The 20748-nt window shown below is 34.6% G+C and overlaps 1 protein-coding gene across 2 annotated transcripts; it reads right to left on the bottom strand.

Annotated features, from left to right (window-relative positions):
* Positions 1-10771: 10771 nt before the first annotated feature.
* LOC119993751 (sodium transporter HKT1-like) lies at positions 10772-14021 on the bottom strand. 2 transcript variants are annotated; one of them, XM_038840972.1, is made up of 3 exons: positions 12878-14021; positions 11310-11516; positions 10772-11201 (listed from the first exon to the last, which is right to left on the bottom strand). In XM_038840972.1, the coding sequence occupies exons 1-3, from the start codon at positions 14002-14004 to the stop codon at positions 11003-11005; spliced, it is 1533 nt and encodes a 510-aa protein (XP_038696900.1). In that variant the 5' UTR covers positions 14005-14021; the 3' UTR covers positions 10772-11002. The 2 variants fall into 2 exon arrangements, with proteins under 2 accessions (XP_038696900.1, XP_038696901.1); XM_038840973.1 differs by having other exon boundaries at positions 11062-11201; positions 11296-11516.
* Positions 14022-20748: the final 6727 nt, after the last annotated feature.

Here is a 20748-nt window from a genome sequence, read left to right as displayed (position 1 = left end):
CTTAACTTTCTACTCTGTATTTTAATTTTTTTTATATATTAAAAAAATAGAAAGTTAGTACTTAATACTTAATAGAGATACTCGCTCGCACACCCTGAAGCGTGTGAGAAATAGTTTGTTACTTTGACATATTTTTAATCGGAAATACTCAAAAGAATTTGTGGTTTTGGCAAGTATGTCCAAAATTCAACTGTTGAGAATAGGAGTGTTGAGATTATGGATAATATGTGTTTAGATGTGTCATGACTTGTTGTTAGTTCAAAGGTTTTGATGAAGGTTTGTACCAAGTTTGATCTTGTCATTAGAAGGATTGTGTGTAGATAAAAAACACAAAACTACTAGCTTGAGGCTACCTTTCATGTCGTGTCAATATGAAAAAAAGCAAGAGACAAAAGACTATCACCGAAAGAGAGAACTTCTAATGAAATGAAAAACAACACATTGCTGTAATCAATAACGAATTTCACTGAAAATGATATATCTTGGGACGTATTTAGGCGTGCTTTACAAGCTAAATATGATGATGTACGAAATAGAAAGTTTGTAATTAAAAAAATAGAAAGTAATTAATAGTACTTAATAGAGATACCTGCTTTGAAGCGTGTGAGAAAGTGTGTTTGGCAGAGCTGTTGTATTGATTTTCAACGCTAGCTGTTAAGCTGTGGAAAAAACACTGAGCTTAAAGTTATAAAATAAATTGTGAGGTGTTTGGTAGAGCAATGAACTGTTGTTAGCGATTAAGTTGTCTAAAAAATATTTTGTTTATATTTTTTAAATTTAAATATTTTTTAGACAAATTTAATATACTAAAATGATTTTTAAATATTTTTTACAAATTTAATTTTAAATATTTTTTAATTTATAATATTTGTATACAATATGTATAATATTAATATACTAAAATGAATAAAATAATGTGTTATAATATTTGTATATATATTATTCATATATAAATATAAAATAACTAATGTAAAAACTTTAATTTACATTAAGTAATAGTTTTATTTTTTTAATTACTTAAATATGTGGGACCCATGCCCAAAAAGATTAAAAAAAACTAAAAGCTGCCGCTTATATGGGTCGTTTATCGAGGCGGTCCCGCACCGCTATCGGTTATCACTATGCGAACCACCTCACCAAAAAGAGCCAAATAGTTTGTTGTTTTGACATAATTTTAATTGGAAATACTCAAAAGAATTTGTGGCTTCTCTCTTCAGTGTGTCTTCTACATTGGACATGAGATATCAAAATGCAGGTGTGCAAGGACTTGCTGTCAGTCCAAAGGTTTTGATAATGTGTTACAGTAAGTTTGAACTCTTCACCAAACGGATTGTGTGCAGTTAGAGAACACAAAGTTGCTTGCTTGAGGTTTGTCTTCCAGGAAAATGACTTAAAATTCTTGTAGTGTGAAATTAAAAAAAAAAAAGCAAGAGACAGAAGACTATCACAGGAATGAAAAGACTTCTAATGGAAAGAAATAAAAAACAATAAATTCTTGAAATGCATCTGGAATTTCATTGAAAAAAGGTACATCCTAAGATGTAACAAGACATGCTTTACAAGCTAAATTAAAGACATAGCAGCGAAGGCTTTTTGGAAAAGAAAATGAAAAAATCTATAATTACTGGGCCTGAACCATGCTAATTGAAAAGATAAGTGATCAGAGTCATTGCCTAAGTAAGCAGTAAAGATTTGAAGACGCTAGGTTTGTGGTTGACACAGGGTGTCTGTAAACTTCTCTTCTTTCTTCTTTTGTAGTGCTCATGGTGATGTCTCTTCTCTTGTTTCTCTGGCACTTACTGCACGTACTCTATCATGGGGCATCATGAGGATGGTGGTAAAATCACCTTCTTGTTGCTTGCTGGAGTGATTGGTTCAGTGGGTTTTATAACCGCAACCTTCTCCTAGACATGGGGACGATGATGGCATCTCTCTAATTGTGCTCCTTCTTCAAGATGGGTGTATCTATTCTAGGAAACCGCAGTGTATTCCACCTTCCTGATTGGTAGGCTTTATGCTTGAGATTATGGAAACATGGTTAAAGATCGCCATTCTGTTGATGCGTATGAACGAAAGATCGTGGAAAATGTCTTCTTGCCTTAGATGCAGGATGCACGTGGCTCTGACTTCACTGTGTTGTGTTTCAATTGGAAACATGTTTGAGAAAAATTAGGGACATAAGGCTAATGACTCAGATTTCTCCTGGACTCTTTTTGAGATAATCTTGTTGAAATCTCGGTTGGTCCTTAGCAAACCAACTTTGAAGAGGATAAACCGTTAAGACCAAAATCTCCTCATTTATAGCCTTTTGGACACTAGATTTTAGACAATCCTGATTTGTAGTAACTGATCCCTGGATCTCAGGTAAGCAAATCACCCTAAAAACCTAGAAAATGAACAAATATCAATAATAAAAATATCATGTCCTTGTCACGTGCTGGGGGTTATTTTCAGTACAAACAATGCCTCCTTCAAACCTTCCTCTTGAAAAAAGAAGGATTTGAATTTGAATTTCTTGATTTTTGAAACCAACATTAATCTCGTACCTTTTGGAATTTCGAAACCACCTCAATTAGCCAATTACTGATGAGTCATGTTGTTAGATACTTTTTTCTACAGAAGCTTCACCTCCACAAGAAGTCTGACAAAGGTAAATGTTTTCACTCTTCTCCAATCTTACTGCTTCCACTTTTCTCCCAAAACCCTATCTTCCACTACCTTCTTATCTACCCTGGTCTCCAAGGTCAGAATCATTGTGAAGGGGTGTATACCCATCAATGCTCTTCCTCACCTTTGTTAAAGTCAATGTTTATTTCTCCTATTTAATATTGTCTTTTGTCTCTTATTAAAAACGACTCTTGTTACTATCATTTAAGTCTGTCCTAATCTTTATGTTGTTTCTTCTAGGGTTTGGTTGTAATCAACGAATTTATTGCTCTCTAAAATCCATATTGCTCTGTCTGAGCCTCTTTCCTTGTGATTTATTCTTGCGTACTGTGATTCATGCATATTGAGTTGAAAACAACATTTAGATATCTATTCCCGTTTTCAATCCACAACACCATTGCTTAGCTCTCTCATTTGTTGGTTCTTTTCCTTAGTCAGCCTTTCTACCCTCTTTGCCGTCAAAGACTCCCTTTCACCCATCCTCAGGTGTGGAATACATACTTCAAAACTTCTCCAATCCGACTCTAGCCCACTAAAGACCCATGATATGGAGCGTGGCTGGGTCAACTATATACCCAAAAAGAAAACTTGTGGAGGAAATTAAGCATCCATGATTTCTTACAGATTAGCAAACAGAAGAATCATGTAGACAAAACTCTTCTCTGTGCAACGGCTCAATTCTGGAATGTGGGACCAACTGATTCCACTTTTCGGTTGAATTCATGAGTCCCACTTTGAAAGATTTAGCCTTCATTCTTGGGCTACGCTTCACAAGACCTGAGGCCAACAATGCTCTGGAATCACCCAAAGGTGTCTCTTTCTCCTATCCCAAAGTCATGGATATGCCCTACTATTTCTAACTAAAAACCTTTGCAGAAACAAAGAAACAGTCTTTGATGAAGAGCATACCAGGTTTTTGATCTTCTGGTTGAACAAATTTGTCTTTTGTGTCAATTCCTCCAAGATAACCCAAGATGTCACCAGACTTGCTCTTTGCAGACTACGAATCACTACCCTCATCATTCAACTTGGTCCTTAACTCCACCGAGTTCAAAGATGATTTAACATCGACCAATTTCATCGAATCCCATCCATAAAGCATGGAATTAACAAAGGAACTATATGATGTAGGCAGTGAACATAATAAAATAAGAGCTTGGTCCTCCTCGTCTACCTTAACTTCAATATTCTTCAATTCCAAGACAATTTGATTAAAATTATCAAGGTGTTTAAGCACAGACATACCTAGATCCATCTTAAGAGTATAAAACCGTTGTTTCAAATACAACTGGTTAGTGAGAGACTTCATCATATACAAGGTCACAAGCTTGTCCCACAGCCCTTTGGCTTTCCCTTTGTCTAAGACCTCCCTGAGCACCACATCTACAAGAGACAACTGGATCAAGCTGTGAGCTCTTTCCTCCATCTCCGCTACTTACTCCTTGGTCAACTTGGCTGCCTCTGCCGCATCCAAAATCTTTGCACACCCTTGTTGTCTCAAAAGCGCATGCATCTTCACACGTCATAAACTAAACCCATTATCTCCATCAAACTTTGCTACGTCAAATTTAGTAAGAGTCATCGATTTGTTGTGAATAATGATGGCTCAATTCTACGAAACAATAATGCGGAAACAAAATAGAGAAAAAGAACAAGAGACAAGTTTAACGAGGTTCGACAAATTGTCTAATCCTCAAGCGAAGCCAACGAAAGTTCCACTTATATGAACGAAAAGATTACAAAGAAATTCCAAGAGATTAGTTCTCTATGCCAAGAACTACCCAAAATCTCTCCTAGAATAACAATCAATTCTCTCACACTCTTCCCAAACAAAACGGTGAACAAAACCTCAAAGTTGTCGAGTGGTTGCCGCAAAGAATATGTCTAACTTTGTTGTGTGTTCTCTCTTTCAAAACCTAAAAGAACTAAAACCTATATGGAATAGTTTAGATCATCCCAAAACCTAAAAGAACTAAACAACCCAAAACCAAATTGGAATAGAACTCATCAAAACTATTGCTGCATGTCAACTGTCCAGACAGCCACTTTAGGTGTCCGAACAGCTAAGTTAAAAACCTGCCTGAGACTGTTATTCCATCGACTGTCTGGACAGGCACATGAGCCGTCCGGACAGGTACACCCTACAACACCTATTTTGATCTTTTTCACACTATTTTCAACAGATTGAAAATAATAGGGTGCAAATAAAGCTCACCAATTTTTTATCTTAAAAATAGGTTTCGAGTCGGGCCCAGTGATCAAGCCCATTAAAATCACAAAGCTTCTAACAAGAGATCGAGCCCCAGGAACAAGGTTAAAGCCTGACAGAAAAGGCCTAATTTGAGGAAAGAGATAGGCCGAAGAAAAGTTCACAATGATGGCCCATGAAGGATTCATGGAATTAAAGGCCAAGTCAAAATGGTCATTGAAAACGTGTTCAAGGAATAGCTGCTAACAATTGTTGGATTAAGAATAAAGGATGTGATACTTGTTAGGAGAAATAAGGATGAAAATGAGACTAAACCCTATCATTAATGCAACGATTAGTTTGGGAGAGTCTGCGGAGTTACTAAATTATCCCCAAACATATATGATCCATGTAAAATCCTCCAAAGTTTATTTATTGAATTCAAAACAAATAAATGTATTTAAAAATTCATTGAGACATAATTTAATAAGTTTGTAAGAAATAAATATGTGGAAGTTCAAATCAATAAATCCTATATTGCCCATAACCCACAATCGTATCTAGGGCATATCGCTACAATGCGGGAGGCTGGTCGCCATCTGCGTACTCACTTGAAAAGGAGATAAATATAGAGGATGAGTAAAATAGCCCAGTAGGGATATAATACCCAATAAGAATCTGGATATCCATGAGGTGGATACTTGAGTGAACAAACCACAACAATAATCATATGTGATATAGAAAGGGTAGAACTAGTTTGGAGATACATCAATCAACTCAAGATTGATGCAAAAGAATGAGTAGAAACATTAAGCACATGATCATGTCTCAATCTCCATCCAATATGCATATATATAATCATGTAAATTTATATGTGACTACACACATCACAACACATGGCATAACGTCACAAATCATCCGCAACCAATCAACATCATATGGTAGTCCGGATCCACCATTGGAGGCCATGGCACTCAAATATCTCATATCATCACGCGGGTAACAGAAAAGAAGATATAACAACTGCCCATACAACTTCCAGTCACAACAAGTCCTTCCAAACACACAGTCAATCATTATATCATGATGCATATGCTTAATTGAGTTGGTCTCTCTGGCTCTGATGGTCCTCCATTGGCCTTGGATCCTGGTTCTAGGTGTACTACAACTGACATGATTGGGGCTTCGCGAAAGAGGGCAATAAGTTTCTCATGCACCCATAAACAATTCAAAACTCGTTTAGAAAAATAATTCTTTTAAAAATATTATGCAAGGCTCTATAAAGAGTCCTATTCATATCAACACTTTCAAATTGATTTAAATCCTTCAAAATATTTTATGTTATTTTAATCGATCGAAATAAATATTTTTGTAAATTTGATCATAAACTAATTCTGGCACTTGTGTGTCCTATGTACAATATTAAAGGTGAGTCGCTCACTTGAATTTGATCACTTTTATGATAATGTAAAAATAGTATAGACTTCCCGATCACCACCTGTCACCTAAATTCCTTAGACTTCAATAAAAAGAAAACAAAACATCAAACCAATGCTCATATGAAATCATCTGACAATTACATAGATAAAATCACCTTTAGTCACCCAATAACTTCATTTCTGGTGATGTCTTCCAACGCACGGGGTTGGAATTGATTTAGTTTCTCCTGGGCGGCTGCCAATGTACGTATTTTAGGTTTTGTATAAAGGAAAAGGTGAAGAGGTGTATTTATACCATAAATTAAGTTTAGGTATTTGGTATTGGATTTCCACTTTTACCCCAATTTCCTTTAATTTGTTCATTTATCCCGAAAGATTTTTATTTAAATTAAATTGTATCCCTACAAAAATAAGGTTTGGATTTTTTATTCTCCCCCTTAATTATAATTTCGTCCTCGAAATTTAATTCGTACTTGAATCGTCGAATAACGTCGAGTAGTTTTCCCACACCTTTGACTCTAACTCCTAGGTCGCATCCTCCAGACTATGATATTGCCATAGGACTTTCACTAGCGGAATCGTATTTCTACACAAAAAATTTTTCTGTCAATCTATAATTTGTACTATTAGTTCCGCAAAAGTGGCATTCTCACCCATACTAATCATTAACCAATTGAAAGCATTTGTAGGGTCAAATTCATATTTCCTTAACAAGAAAACATGTAATAAGTTATGCACCGTTGCTATGGTGATGCCAATCTCTAAGGCATTATTCTAACTTGCTACAAAATGTCAAATGGTCCACTAAATCTTGGAGTCAACTTTTTCTGCTTATTGAACTGCTGTTTCCCTCTGTTTTGAGAGATTTCAGGAACAAGTTTGTTAGTAGTATGCCCTAAAAGTCAATGGTACAAACAATGTACTTCTTTAGTATATACATGTGATTATATATGTGTTTTGATAAATATTCATTGAACATAAGTTTACTGAAACTTGATCTCAATGATTGAGATTGAATAATTAAGATTCATTTAGCCACATAATTATTAATTGGACAATAATGATTCGGATAGGCTGGTACATGTCATGCACATTTTTTATTAGATAAAAAGATGATGAGTTTTCAACCATTAGTGTAAGGACACCAAAGCTAACATATAGGTTCTTTTTGGAGAACAAGTAAACTGAACGGAACCATCTCGAGAACTTTACATGGAGTATTAGCCACATATCAAGTAAAGTTTTCAATTGTTATGGTTGTGCATCTATTCCTTAGACCTGAGGCATCATGTCAAGTAAAGTTCTCAACGGTTATGGTTGCACAAAGTATGCAAGCTCAAACAGCCTATTTATAGCCTAAAACAAACATCTAGGCAATAGAACCTCAAATTTGATCGAGCTATCTTAAAAGATGTTATGATGATGGATGAAAATCATTGTGTATATGTTAAAACTTCCAAGAATGGTTTGGTCATTTTATCATTGTATGTGATGATATTTTTAGTTGAAAATAACAAAGAATTTATTACAACAACCAAAATGTGGTTGTCATGAAATTTTAAAATAAATATATGGATATATGGATGAGACCAATTATGTTTTAGGAGTACAAATCCTAAGAGATTGGTTAAAAATATTTTTGGATTTATCTAAAAATACTTACATATAAAGGTGTTAGAACGATTCAACATGCATAACTACAAACTCATCAATACTACTTATGAAAGTAATATAAAATATGAGCCCTAGGACCTCATATGAGAAAGGTAGAATGCCAAAATGTCATGTTCTAGTGCCATTGAAAGTCTGATATATGAAATGATGTGTACTCGACCAGACATCAGCTATGTCGTTAGCCTATTCAATCGAATTTAGGGCTTGAGCAATGGAAAGCAATCACGAGGATACTGAGGTACTTGAAAGGAACAATGGACTATATATTGGTTTATCGAGTGGAGAATTTGCGTTTAGTCGACTACTCTGATGTAAACACGAACAATATATAAATGAATACAAATCAACCTCATGGAGTAGTAAAAAGCAATAATGCATTGCCTTATCAACCATGAAAGCTTAGTGCATTCCATGTTGTTCAGTTGTTCAAGAGGTAGTATGATTTAGAATATTTCTTCATCATTTATCAATTGTTAAATGTGAATTACAAGCTACCACAATTTGGTGTGATAGTATAACGACAATGATATATGCTAATGATCCTAAGTACCATGGAAAAATCAAACATATATAACTGAAATATTATTGTATTAGAGATATGATTGCACAAAATGAGGTATTCCTAAAACACATCTATACAAGTTTAATGCAACTAATCCATTGACTAAACCAATACTTAAGAATTCTTTTCTTGCATGTGTTAGATCTCTAGGATTATGGCTTCTTTGGTGGATAATTTCATCAGTAGCCTATGTGGTAGCATATATTGTGGTAGCAAATATGGTGGTAGCGGATATGATTTTTGAAATGTTGGTAGTGTTTGGTTCAACTTTTGTTGATAACATATATACTGTCTAATATTCTGTGACAAATTACATGCAAGGGGATTATACATTTTTGTTGTAACATATTCAAATAAAGGCAAAAATAAACAACAATTAAATTATAAATAAAAATAATTAATTAGATTACTTAAATATATGTGAACTTAGCTATCTCACAATTTTTAAAATTAAAAATAATAATATTAAAAATATTATGCAAATAAATTCATACATATTTGTTTCATGTTATAAAAATGAAAAACAAATTTGCATTAAGCGCTCAATAGTTGGGGTGAGAAGATGACCATTCGTGAACTAGTTTAGAGGATGAGAACCATAGAAATCAAGTTGGAGTATTTTAGTCAGTTCATTATTAACATGATATAATAGGAAATAAATGTTTAATTGTTACAAAATTGTTCTTAGCCGGACAATTTTGAAAGTACAATAATTGTTGCAAAATTGTTGTAGAATGGTTATACCATATATGGTTGTTTGTTTGGCTTCACCAATATATTGTTTGGAGCACAATATATTATTCAATATATTGTGCACCAAACGAAGCCTATATAAAATGTGATTATTTTTAATTGATAGAACATTATCTTTTACAGACCCATTATCTTATAATTCTTTTATAGATATGGTTAAGTCAACTTTTGACCACTAAAAGATACTCAAAGTTTCACTTTAATCACCCAAAGATAAAACGTTCTAAGTTGGTCATCTAAATATTTTTTTTGATACAGTTTGGTCACTCGGGATAGATTTGGTGAAATTTAGGGCAGTCAAATGCTGATCTGATGCTTTGATTGTTAAAGCATCGTTTGATATCGCATAGTTGGCATGACGCCGTCAAAAATTCTTGAAATTTCAATTGAAGTAAATAATTACATAAAATAGAAAAATAAATCACAAAATTTTAAAGGAAAAAATAGAAAAATCCTTGAGATCTCTCAGTTTACAAACCCAGACAAATCCGCATAATAACATTTATGAAAAAATAATAATAATTAAAAATTTTTTTACCACATCAGCACTGTGAACTGAATCATCATGCCACGTAAGCAAAAGAACAGTTTCATTTAACGGTCAAAGTGTTAAATCAGCATTTGACTGCCCTAAATTTCACCAAATCTGTCCGAGTGGCCAAACTATATCAAAAAAAATTTTGGATAACCAACTTGGAACATTTTATCTTTGGGTGATCAAAGTGAAACTTTGAGTATCTTTTAGTGGCCAAAAGTTGACTTTACCCTTTATGGATATGATTATTCATTTTATCACTTCATGATTTGAATTCGCTAGTAGGACATGTAAAAAAAGGTAAAATTCACCTTTGGCGTAGTGGGAGTGGTAGAGACTAGACTACTTTGAACTTGAACACTAGTAAGGGACCAACGTGATTGATTTTCAGTCTTTCAAGAGCTTATTAGTAAAGTCATGTGTGAAAATTCTTTTGCCACTACATGAAGCAAGAAAGTTGAGATTTCAAGTTGTTGGAATGGTGTCAAAAAATTATACCACCTATGATACAATTATGAAATTTATGGATAAATATTTTATTATTGGATTTGTGTTTTAAATATTTTATTTATTATATGATTGTTCCATTATTGTCTAGGGATGTTAGATATATGAATATTGGATACTCAGACACACTTTGAAGTGTGAGTATAGATAGACACAAGATTCACTACTGTATCATTTTGGTCATCGAAAGATATGGCTCGTTTCAAATCAGTCAGTGAATTTTCAAATTTTCACTAGTGATTGATCGAATTGAGAAATTTGAAAATCCCATGATTGATTTGAAATGATCCATATCTTTTGGTCAAAAATGATATTTACTCGGTGAGTTAATTCATTGGTACTTGTGCTGTGGTAGTTTTTTTTTTTTTTTTGAAAAGAAGGTCGTAGATCTCATTGTATTAGGTTACCCAATAAATTGAGTAACTGAGGCTCGAAGGCACACGGGGTCACCATAAAGGTGGAATACAACCTAAAGACTAAAAAATAAGAACAAAGTAATAAAACACAAACACTAAACCGAACATCGTCAGACATTGCCCGATGACACCAGATTACACCAAACATCACAAAACCAAGTCTTGTACATGATTCTCAGCTTGAAGTGATTCTACCCAAGTATAATATTTTCTAAAAATATTATGTTAACGTATACTATTATAAAAATTGGTTCATATTAATTACATAAAAACCCATGCTTGACCACCATTGATGTTGAAGTTCTTCAGCCTTCCAAAGAACATGATACATACAAGGATTAATTTTCCCTTGTAACTCCACCTTCCAGCAAATCCATACCATGCATCTTTGCAGGAGCCGTCAGGTTTAAGCTGCCGTTCACAGCTATAGCCAGTGGACAACCCAACATTTCCATATGCACTGTGATTTTCAAAATGTAATTAATCAGGCCAATTCACAAAAAAAAAAAAATTCACAAATATATATATATATATTAAGAACTTCTTCTTGTTACCTTCATAAGTTTACCTTATAACTTCAAAGGTGATGTTTAACACATTAAAGTTGAGGGGATCATTCTTCATCTTGTCTCTTTCCATAATACAAATGAGAATAATAAAGATGACCAAATAGGAGAGCTGTGAGAACAAAACACACTCCACAAATCCCCCTCTCTGACTGGGATCATCTGTCTGTTGTTTGGTTGGCAAAAACAAAGTATATGGAGGGAGATACCTATAAAAACATGTTATTAGGATTTAAAATGGTTGATTCAACATTTTAAAAAAAATCATATAGATCTTTTACTAATTCCAATTTTTAACTTCTTAATTAACAATGCTTAGATTCAACATTAAAATAGATAAAAGAAGACAGGAGCGATCGAGTTGGCTGGAGATAAATCCCTCAAACTGGAAGATCCATATTCAACACCTCATATTGACACCATATGATTTCTCTAAATACTTAGAAAGAGCGTGATGATTCAAATAGTTGGGTTTTAAAAAAGAAAAGGTCTTTAGTTTTATATAGTCTATTATAAGATTAAGGGCCCAAGCCCAACATATCATAAGATTGAATGGAGACCAAATTTTTTTGAACAGATGCAAATTAAGCCTATTCAATGACAGAGACATTATTAACTTGTTAAAAAATTAAATAATATTTATTTGTAAGCATATCTCACTAAGAATAGAAATGTCTTTCTGGAGGTATTTGAGGACCAGAGAGAAATTAGTGTTTCTAATCAAACGAGTCAAAATTTCTTAGCAAAGACTTCTAATCATAATTAGCTCAAATTAGTGTTTCTAGAATCCAAGGAATTTACCTTTACCTTTATCATTTATAGTAAATTGTATATGGATAATGGTTTTGACCCAATTTACCTTGTTGTCAAGTAAGAAATTTTTGTGCAAGTAGGCCAATGACCCGATTTTAGGCGTATATTGGATATTCAAAGGATAAACTTATATGATATCGTTCTCGGTTACAATTGTATAAAAATCGGTTTTACACCTTTTTTTTAGGAAATATGATGGGGGATCTGAACCCATGAGATCTTAGTCATGAGTTTTAAAACTGTGTTTGGATTGAGAGATTTGAGGAAGGGAAGATAAGGGAAAGTAAAGGGGGAGAAGGAAAGAGAAAGAAAGATAGGTAGAATACTTTTCCCTCTCTCATTTGTGGATAAATAAAAAAAAAAGGAAAGAAAATTACTTTAATTTTTTTTAAACTATCCAAACAAGAGAATTCGAAGAAAACTCTCCTAGAATTGGTTATTGGATTTACTTTTGAATAGGTTTTGTGCTTAATGGAATCATCTTTCGAGCAGATAAAATTTCTAGAAATTTAGTTGCAGATTCCAGGAAAAGAATTTTTTTCTAAAAATTAACAACTCTCAGAGAATTGGTTATTTGACTTACTTTTTAATAGGTTTTATGCTTAACAGAATCATCTTTCGAGTAGATAAAATTTCCAAGAGTTTAGTTGCAGATTACAGGAAAAGAATTTTTTTTCTAAAAATTAACAAAAGATACTAACTGTCCTTTAAGAATCTAATTACTTAAAAATGGAAGTGAGTTAAATAAACAACTTACATCATGACCACATAGAGCACCAAGATTGCTGAAGAAATGGTTGAGAGATCAACAACATATTCCCCAGCATGCCTTGAATTGACAGTCTGAAACAGAGCCCCCACAAACTTCTGATACCCGTTTAGACCAGCCATGGCTTCCGAGTCCCACTCCAGGATACAAAACAGTACAAATTGTACCAAAACAAACCCAAACACTGTAACTACCATAAATGAAGAATGGAGAGTTGGAAAGAGATGTGAATAACCCATCTGTTTAGTGTTCTTTAATATGTAACTATACTCAGTTCTCTTTGTAATTTTTTCCAGAACCCATATCAGAAATCTTAGGCAGGGATGGTATAATGTGTTGCCTAGAAGTATTTGTGCTATTAGTAGAAGTAGGAGACCTGAATTCCTTTTGAAAACTATCATGTTTTCATTGGTTGGGACAAACCCACAGTTGCCAAAACTAGACACTATTGTGAACACTGAAAATGTTTGTGCATGAATTCCTCTGTTGTTCAGTAGTTCTCTGGCAGTATCTATGACACTTACATACAAAAGAACTAAACCAGACCCAACTATTTGAACCACTAAAAGGTAACCCAAAACAACATTTCCTAAGCACCTCAATGAACCTTTCTTGATCAAGATATCATTATTGAAGCTTTGGGGATCAAAATTCGAACTGGGTTCTTCAGAACTAACCAAACCCAACTCAGTTGGATCAACAGAGTTGGAGGAAGTCTGTTTAGGGAAGTTTAATTTGAGGAATTGGAGGCCAAGCAAGGAAGTGAAGACCTCTCCACCAACAAACATTAAAACAGTGATGATGATTAGTTGGGTATTTGAGAAAATCTCCATTTCAAGAGTGGACATGCTTGAAACAGTAGAGGCAGAAACAGATGTAAAGAAGACATCAAAGTCTTTTGGAGCCACTGAGTTACTTGATTTTGGCTTTGAGAGCTTCAGAGACAAATACCCAGCAAAAGACACAATGATAAAATAAAAAAATTGAATCCAGAATGGGTTACCTCTGAAGACCAAATAATTGAAACATAATTTGAGGACTCTGAAGGTTTTGCACGAGAATATGATACAGAAATGTCGAAGTTTCCTACCAAAAGAAGTGAAATGCCACTCCATGATGTTTACTACTCTATTTGGTGCTTCTCTCGATGTGAAATGGGAGGGAGCTTCTTCTTGTGTTTAAATTGGGCAAACAAGTCTCATTTGGCTCAATAGAAAATAGACACGTGAGTATTTCCAACACACTTAGAGTGTGTTTGGATTGAGGGATTTGGGAGGAAGGAAAGGGAAGAGAAGAGAAAGGGAAGGAATAATACTTTCATTCTCCCATGTTTGATATATATAAAAAGAAGGGGAAGAAAATTAGTTTAATTTACAAATTTATCCTTATTTTTATGTTGAAGTGTTATGTACAAGGGATAAAATAGATTTTTAACTTATAAATAAATTAAATAGTCATCCTTTCCCTCCAAATGACTCCATTTTTGGGAAAAAAAATTTTGATAAAAATTTAATGAAATCTTCCTCCCAAATCCTCTCAAATCCTTCCCTTAATTTTTTTATAAACTATCCAAACAAGGAAATTGAAAGGAAACCACGTTTCCTTTCTCTTCTCTTCCCCCCAAATCCCTCAATTCAAACACACTATTAATGGAATTAATAAGATGACAGTGACAACGCTTTCAAACAAAGTTTAAACAATGTTGTTAAAATTCCTAAATTAAATTATAGCTGAAGGCAGAGAAAATCATTGTAAATGTGATTCTAACTTGATTTTATAAAAAATGATAATTGTGATTTGATATTGGAATAATGTTGTCCCTCATGGTGGGTTGCTGTAAGAGTCTACCCCTCCGCACCAGTAACATTTTGTCCCATTTGGACCAGTCCACACTAGCCAGCACGACTTTGTCTTTCATGCCCAACACCAATCCATACTAGTTTGTGCCAAAGATAAATGTTTGTTATTAGTTTGAAAGTTTGACTTATTATATTTTGTACTTCACATCTTTTCCTAGGTGATTGAACCTCTAAATTGAGTTTCCACTATGCTTTAATTAGGGTGTTTTAGTAGCTAGTTAATGTGTTTGTGTGTGTTTTAGCTTAATTGTACACTTAAAAGCATTTTTCATTGGTTTTGTAGGATATTGGAGCAAAAGCGAACAAAGTCCCCCCATTTGGAGCTAAGCATGTAGTAGGTTAGTGGGACAAAGGTTCAACTTTTCAGACATCCACTATTACCATCTAGACAGCCTTGCTAGAAGTAAAAATAGATAGAGAAGATGTTGTCTGGACAGCCTACCATGGTGTGCAGATAGCAGAACAATTCCATAAGTCAAACAATGTTCCCATAATTTTTAGACAGAAGAGAGCTCTTCGGACACCCTCCTTTGGCGTCCGGATAGCAAACATGATATTAGAATTGACACAAAAGATGGCCTGTCTGGATAGCCTCCTTGATGTCTGGACAGGTGTCACAAACTTACAATTTGAGAACGAGATTTTTAGGGGTTTTTTGGGCATTTATCATTTGTAACCAATGAGAATTGACTTTATAAGGGTAAATAGGCATTTTAGACTATAGGAGAGAAGGTAAAACCTATTCTAAGTAGGGGTTGTTAGGGTAATGGTTACCGTTACCAAACACGAAAAACTGTTACCATACCGATCACTTCGATGACTCAAATAATGAAACCATTATCATTATCGGTAGAATCGATGAACCGTTGATCATTATACCGATCAAATGGTAACGGTGAACGGTAATTTACCAATTACACAAACAGCACGACCAAAAGCTTTCTATTACAAATGATCATATGACTCATTCAGTAAGAGGCATAAGCTTTCTATTAAACATGAAACTAAGGGCTTGTCCGTTTAGGGTATTGGGAGGTGTTAGATTGGGAGGTGTTGGGAAGTGTTTGTATCAACGGTTCCGAGCACCTCAAACAGTCAAGGGTTGGGAGGTGTTCGGGACGAACCCAACCCTCCCCAACACCTCTCAACACCCTAAACGGGCAAGCCCTAAGTTGCTAGTGACAGAACATCCCGATAACTAGTCAATTGCCCTTACACTCTGATACGAACATCTCACATTGCTTAGATGTGGGAGTTGTGATCTATTGATAAGGAGGGCAAATGCCTTCCTTAATAAGCCAACATATTTTCTAGATAAGTAGCCCATTGGGCCTATTGGTTACAACCATCCCATGTATGGGTAGTGGTTGGTTGAGGATGATATGGGCTTGCTGGGTGCGTGTATGGGCGCTCATCTGACCTGGTTCATAACAATGATATCAAAATTGTTAGGTTTCTCTGTGAGTGGGTGTTCGGATCTCCCTTCGTCCAGGTATGGGAATGGACTGGGTTGCCATGGAAAGGGCTATCAGTGGATCTAATGGAATGGGTAAAGACCCCAGCCTAGTGAAAGACACCCCCACTGAGTGCATCCAACGTGGGCATCGGCTCCCTTCGTCCAGGTATGGGAATGGACTGGGCTGCCATGGATAGGGCTACCAGTGGATTTGGTGGTATGGGTAAGGACCCCAGCTTAGTGAAAGACACCCCCACTGAGTACAGCCAACGTGGGCGTCAGCTCCCTTTGTCCAGGTATGAGACTGGACTTTGTCTCGACAAAAAAGGCTACTAGTGGATCTTGTGGTACGGTTAAAGATCCAAACTCATTGAAAGACCCCCACCGAGTGTAGAAAATGTGGGTGTCGTCTCAGTAAAGCAGGGTTATTGAAACGAACCGCTTAGATGTGGGAGTTGTGATCTATTGATAAGGAGGGCAAATGTCTTCCTTAATCAACCAATATATTTTCTAGATAAGTATCCCATTGGGCCAGTTGATTATAACCAGCCCATGTGTGGGTAGCATTAAGGGAGATGAGATTGCCAGGTGAAAGGGAGGAGAAGCCATGAGTTTGTGGAAGAGAAGTAGGAGGTGGTAGTGTGGTGAGATCACCAGAAGAGGTGTTGGTGACTTCAAGATTGTCATCACCGGTTTGGGAATCGGAAGGTAGTATAGTCATATTAGATAGGTTAAAGAAAAGAATGCCATGTAGATTGAAGTAGAAAGGAGTTGGTCGTGTATAGGAGAGAGAGTAGGAAATAGGGTTGACCAAGGATCTAGTCTATTCGTCAACAGACTCGCTCTGATACCATAAAGAATTTGTACGAAAGAAGAGTTATTTTCATTGATGCTGTATGATACAATATATAGAGATACAGTTTCCTTGATTACAAAGTATAAGAGGTAACTAAATCACACTAGTAAGGAAACTGAATCATCCTAGTTAATATAATTACAATCACGGAGATTCAGTTGACTTGCATAGACAAGGAGATACCGAGTTCATGGAGAGATTACGATATCCCAAAATTTATGCTCTGTCACTTGCCATGACCACAAATAAATATGATTTCGAGAGGAATTACAAGGAGATTGAAAAAATTTATCCTTCTTAATAAGATGACCATTTACAGTGTAAACTTTTTTGCCACGCATTCAATTGTTAGAGAGAGTCTTTTTCCTTGTGTTAATTTTTCTCCTTTTAGAAATCATCCTTACATATGATATCGATTTTAAATTTCCAGATTTCTTAATTTTTCTATAAATATAATGATAGAATATCTTAATAATAACTCAATGTAATTCAAACTATTAACAATAACAAAGAAAGGAAAATTGATCAAAAATTTTTTTAGAAATCTATATTTGTAAAATATTTAAAACATATTCCCGTTTAAATTTATATATTATCATATCATCTATTTAAAATATCTTATGTTCAAATTATTACTCGCAATTGTGAATATAGTTTATTGAATAAATGAAGGGATAAATTTATTTTTCAAAATAAATTTCTTAATAATTATCAATTAAATTTTATAATTTATATTTGAAGACCATCTTGCACACAGCGCAAACTCCCAAGTACTTTTCCATTAAAAACAACCTAGCATCTTCTAAACAATTTAAAGTAAATACAAGCTAAGTAGACATGTTTAGAAACTGTTTGTCATTTATTTGTGCTGGATAAGAGATCTTCCAATTGTGACTCTTGGGGATAGGAGCTAGTGTTTTGGTTTGTGATGTAATGATGTGTGTTTCGATCGTGACAGGACTTGTTGTCAATCCAAAGAATTTTAATATGGTATTTGCACACTAATCTGATCTGACACTAAATGCGTTGATTTTATTGGTGGCCTACACGTCCTCAACAATTAATCACAACCACTACTGGATCTGGTTCATAGAAGTTTTAATTGTCCCTAAACCAAAAAAAGAGGACATCCACTCGCACCCACACACTAACAATATTGTTACAAGACTAAGTTGGTGACCTACAAGTCCTCAACAATTAATCACAACCAGTACTGGAATTGCACATCGACCTGTTACTCGTACTTTCAATATCAACATCGATCGGCAATTCCCTTGAAGTAACTAACTAGTAAAAGAAACAATGGCCCAATGACATATATTTAATTAGTTTCTTCTTTAAATAAATCAAAGAGAAACCTGAGATCAACCATCAGTTGCGACAGTTGGAAATACACCACTTAATTATCACTCACATCTAGACATGTGCCCCAAATGGCAGTTGCTATCTCCCTACTAATTATTGGGGATTAAGGGCTCCAATTTCGGACTCCAATTATCCCCAAAACTACGTTAAATTATGAATTAAAATGTGTGATTAAATATTCAGTGTTCATAGTATTAGAATATAGTAGATTTTGAGGGAAAAAAAAAATTCTAAATACTAAATTCTATATCCTAAACCCTAAATCCGCAACACTAAAATTTAAACCCTAAATCCTAAATCCTAAACCCTCAACTCTAAATCTTAAACACTAATTTCTAAGTCATAAATTCTAATATGTCATTTAAAAAAATTCGTGATTTAACATGATGTTTGGAGGAGAATTGGAGCCCCTCCCAACCCTAATTATTGTTGCTAAACTACTGTTTATAGGAATAGGAATTATTTTAAAAAACAAAAAAAAAAAATAGAGGTTGCAGCACAATCTCCACATAAATAATGATAACGTTGATTTTTTTATGGAATGATATGTTGATTTGAAGAGAAAACTTAGAACATGTTAATCGTTGTAGTCATTTTCAACAACATAAATCATAAATGGTGAGATAATTCAAAGGGAAGTGTTGTGTTTATCTACTCGCATTACACGATAACGCAGCTTCAATTATTATTCTCAAGGAAATTTTCCAGTGTCACTACGACGTTCAAGATGTTTTAATTTACAGAGAACATGATAAGTGAGCAAATACAAGGAATATTTTGAAATTAAGTACATCAAATCACATTCATTTTTCACGAAGATGTGATTCACATTGCAAATACGTGTTTATTCTATATATGAAACTTTTTTTATTAACAATAATTTATTCTCTAACGGAAGTGATACATGTCCATAATATATGCATCCATAATGGGCCATAATTATAGGCGGAGGTGGTGGATCCCGGTTGTCTCCTTGATGACTATCCGCTCCGCCTCCCAAGATCTTTGTTGACATAGTTCAAACCATGATTAATATGAGAAATTTTTTGTTCTTCCCATAGACGGCACCAATCTGATGACATGCAAATATGACTTCATGAATGCCTCAGGTAGATTGAAACTATGCCAGACACGGTGCTGTTGATGAAGATTTTTAAGCTGAAAGATGAACAAACGTAAGGTACGAAACCTAACCCAAGGTATTTTTCCTTAGGAAAGACACTCCAATGCTTAAGCCATAAAAGAAGAAAAAAAAGTCAAGAACCTGAATAATCAAAGCTCTTAATTAGCTAAAAAACATGGAAGTCATAAAAGAAGGAAAAAAGTCAAGAACCTGAATAATCAAAGCTCTTAGCTAAAAATTATGGAAAAGTTGTGAATGAATCAAGTACCTCACCACCAGAGTATCTTTATATAGTGTTGTAGTAGTCCTAACTTGTAGTGGAGTGGGACTCATGTCACATATATGGTGTAGGAGACGTGTGTGTTTGTTCTTCTTGTTTTGAGTAGGAGTTTTCTTATAGTAATGTAACTTTGTTTCGGTGAATATTGATGGTGGTATAATGAGATATTATTCATCTCGGGACCGCGATGTATTGAGCTTCTCCGAATAATTGTTGGTTGTTTAATTGGGACGAAAAGAATTTTGACATATGTAAAATAAGGTGGTGTCTTATTCTGTCCATTATTGCCACAAGTTGATTTCTGATTAGTGGTTTGAATATGTCACTACCATTGATTGTTTGTGCTGATTAGTGGTTTGAATACGGCACTATCATCGAGTATTTGTGCCCTAATTTGATAGTGAACTTCCTCTTGGTTCTGAGTGACACATGTATCTTCGGTTGAGTATTTGTGCACAAATATTTTGTAAAAATTGTTAAATTTTTTTTGTTTTGTTTCTACTACAGTAGTGCACCATTCCCAATTTCCCATTATTAAATATGGGGAACCACTTGTCAAATCATGCACTAATTTTTTTTGAGAGGAATCATGCACTAATTTAGTGGAGACCCCAAAAAGATCAATTTAGACATGATGATATTTGGTCAATCACGTGTATGGATATTGGCGTTTTTGCAGTTCATATAATGGTTCTTCCTTCTGTTCTGTGGATAAATTAGCGATACTACTAAATGGCCCAACAAAATTGGTCTCAATTCTGCCCAATCCCATGTGGCATGCCACACCATCAATCCACATCAGCATTTCACTCCTATTTAAACAATACCTATCACTTTCTCTTTCTTCTACCTTCCACATTCTCTCTCCTCTGTTTGTTCTCTCTCACTCTCACTGAGACAACCCACTACCACCAACAACC

Source organism: Tripterygium wilfordii, chromosome 23 (assembly GCF_013401445.1).
Source record: "Tripterygium wilfordii isolate XIE 37 chromosome 23, ASM1340144v1, whole genome shotgun sequence".
Lineage (NCBI taxonomy): Eukaryota > Viridiplantae > Streptophyta > Magnoliopsida > Celastrales > Celastraceae > Tripterygium > Tripterygium wilfordii.
This window is presented reverse-complemented; position numbering and strand designations above follow the sequence as displayed.

Excerpts from the sequence above, each read along its gene's own strand:
- LOC119993751 (XM_038840972.1), bottom strand. The coding sequence starts at position 14,004 with ATGGAGTGGCATTTCACTTCTTTTGGTAGGAAACTTCGACATTTCTGT. Across the intron at positions 11,517-12,877 it reads GTGCTCTATGTGGTCATGAT|GTATCTCCCTCCATATACTT; the intron begins GTAAGTTGTTTA and ends ATGTTTTTATAG. Across the intron at positions 11,202-11,309 it reads ATCACCTTTGAAGTTATAAG|TGCATATGGAAATGTTGGGT; the intron begins GTAAACTTATGA and ends TGAAAATCACAG.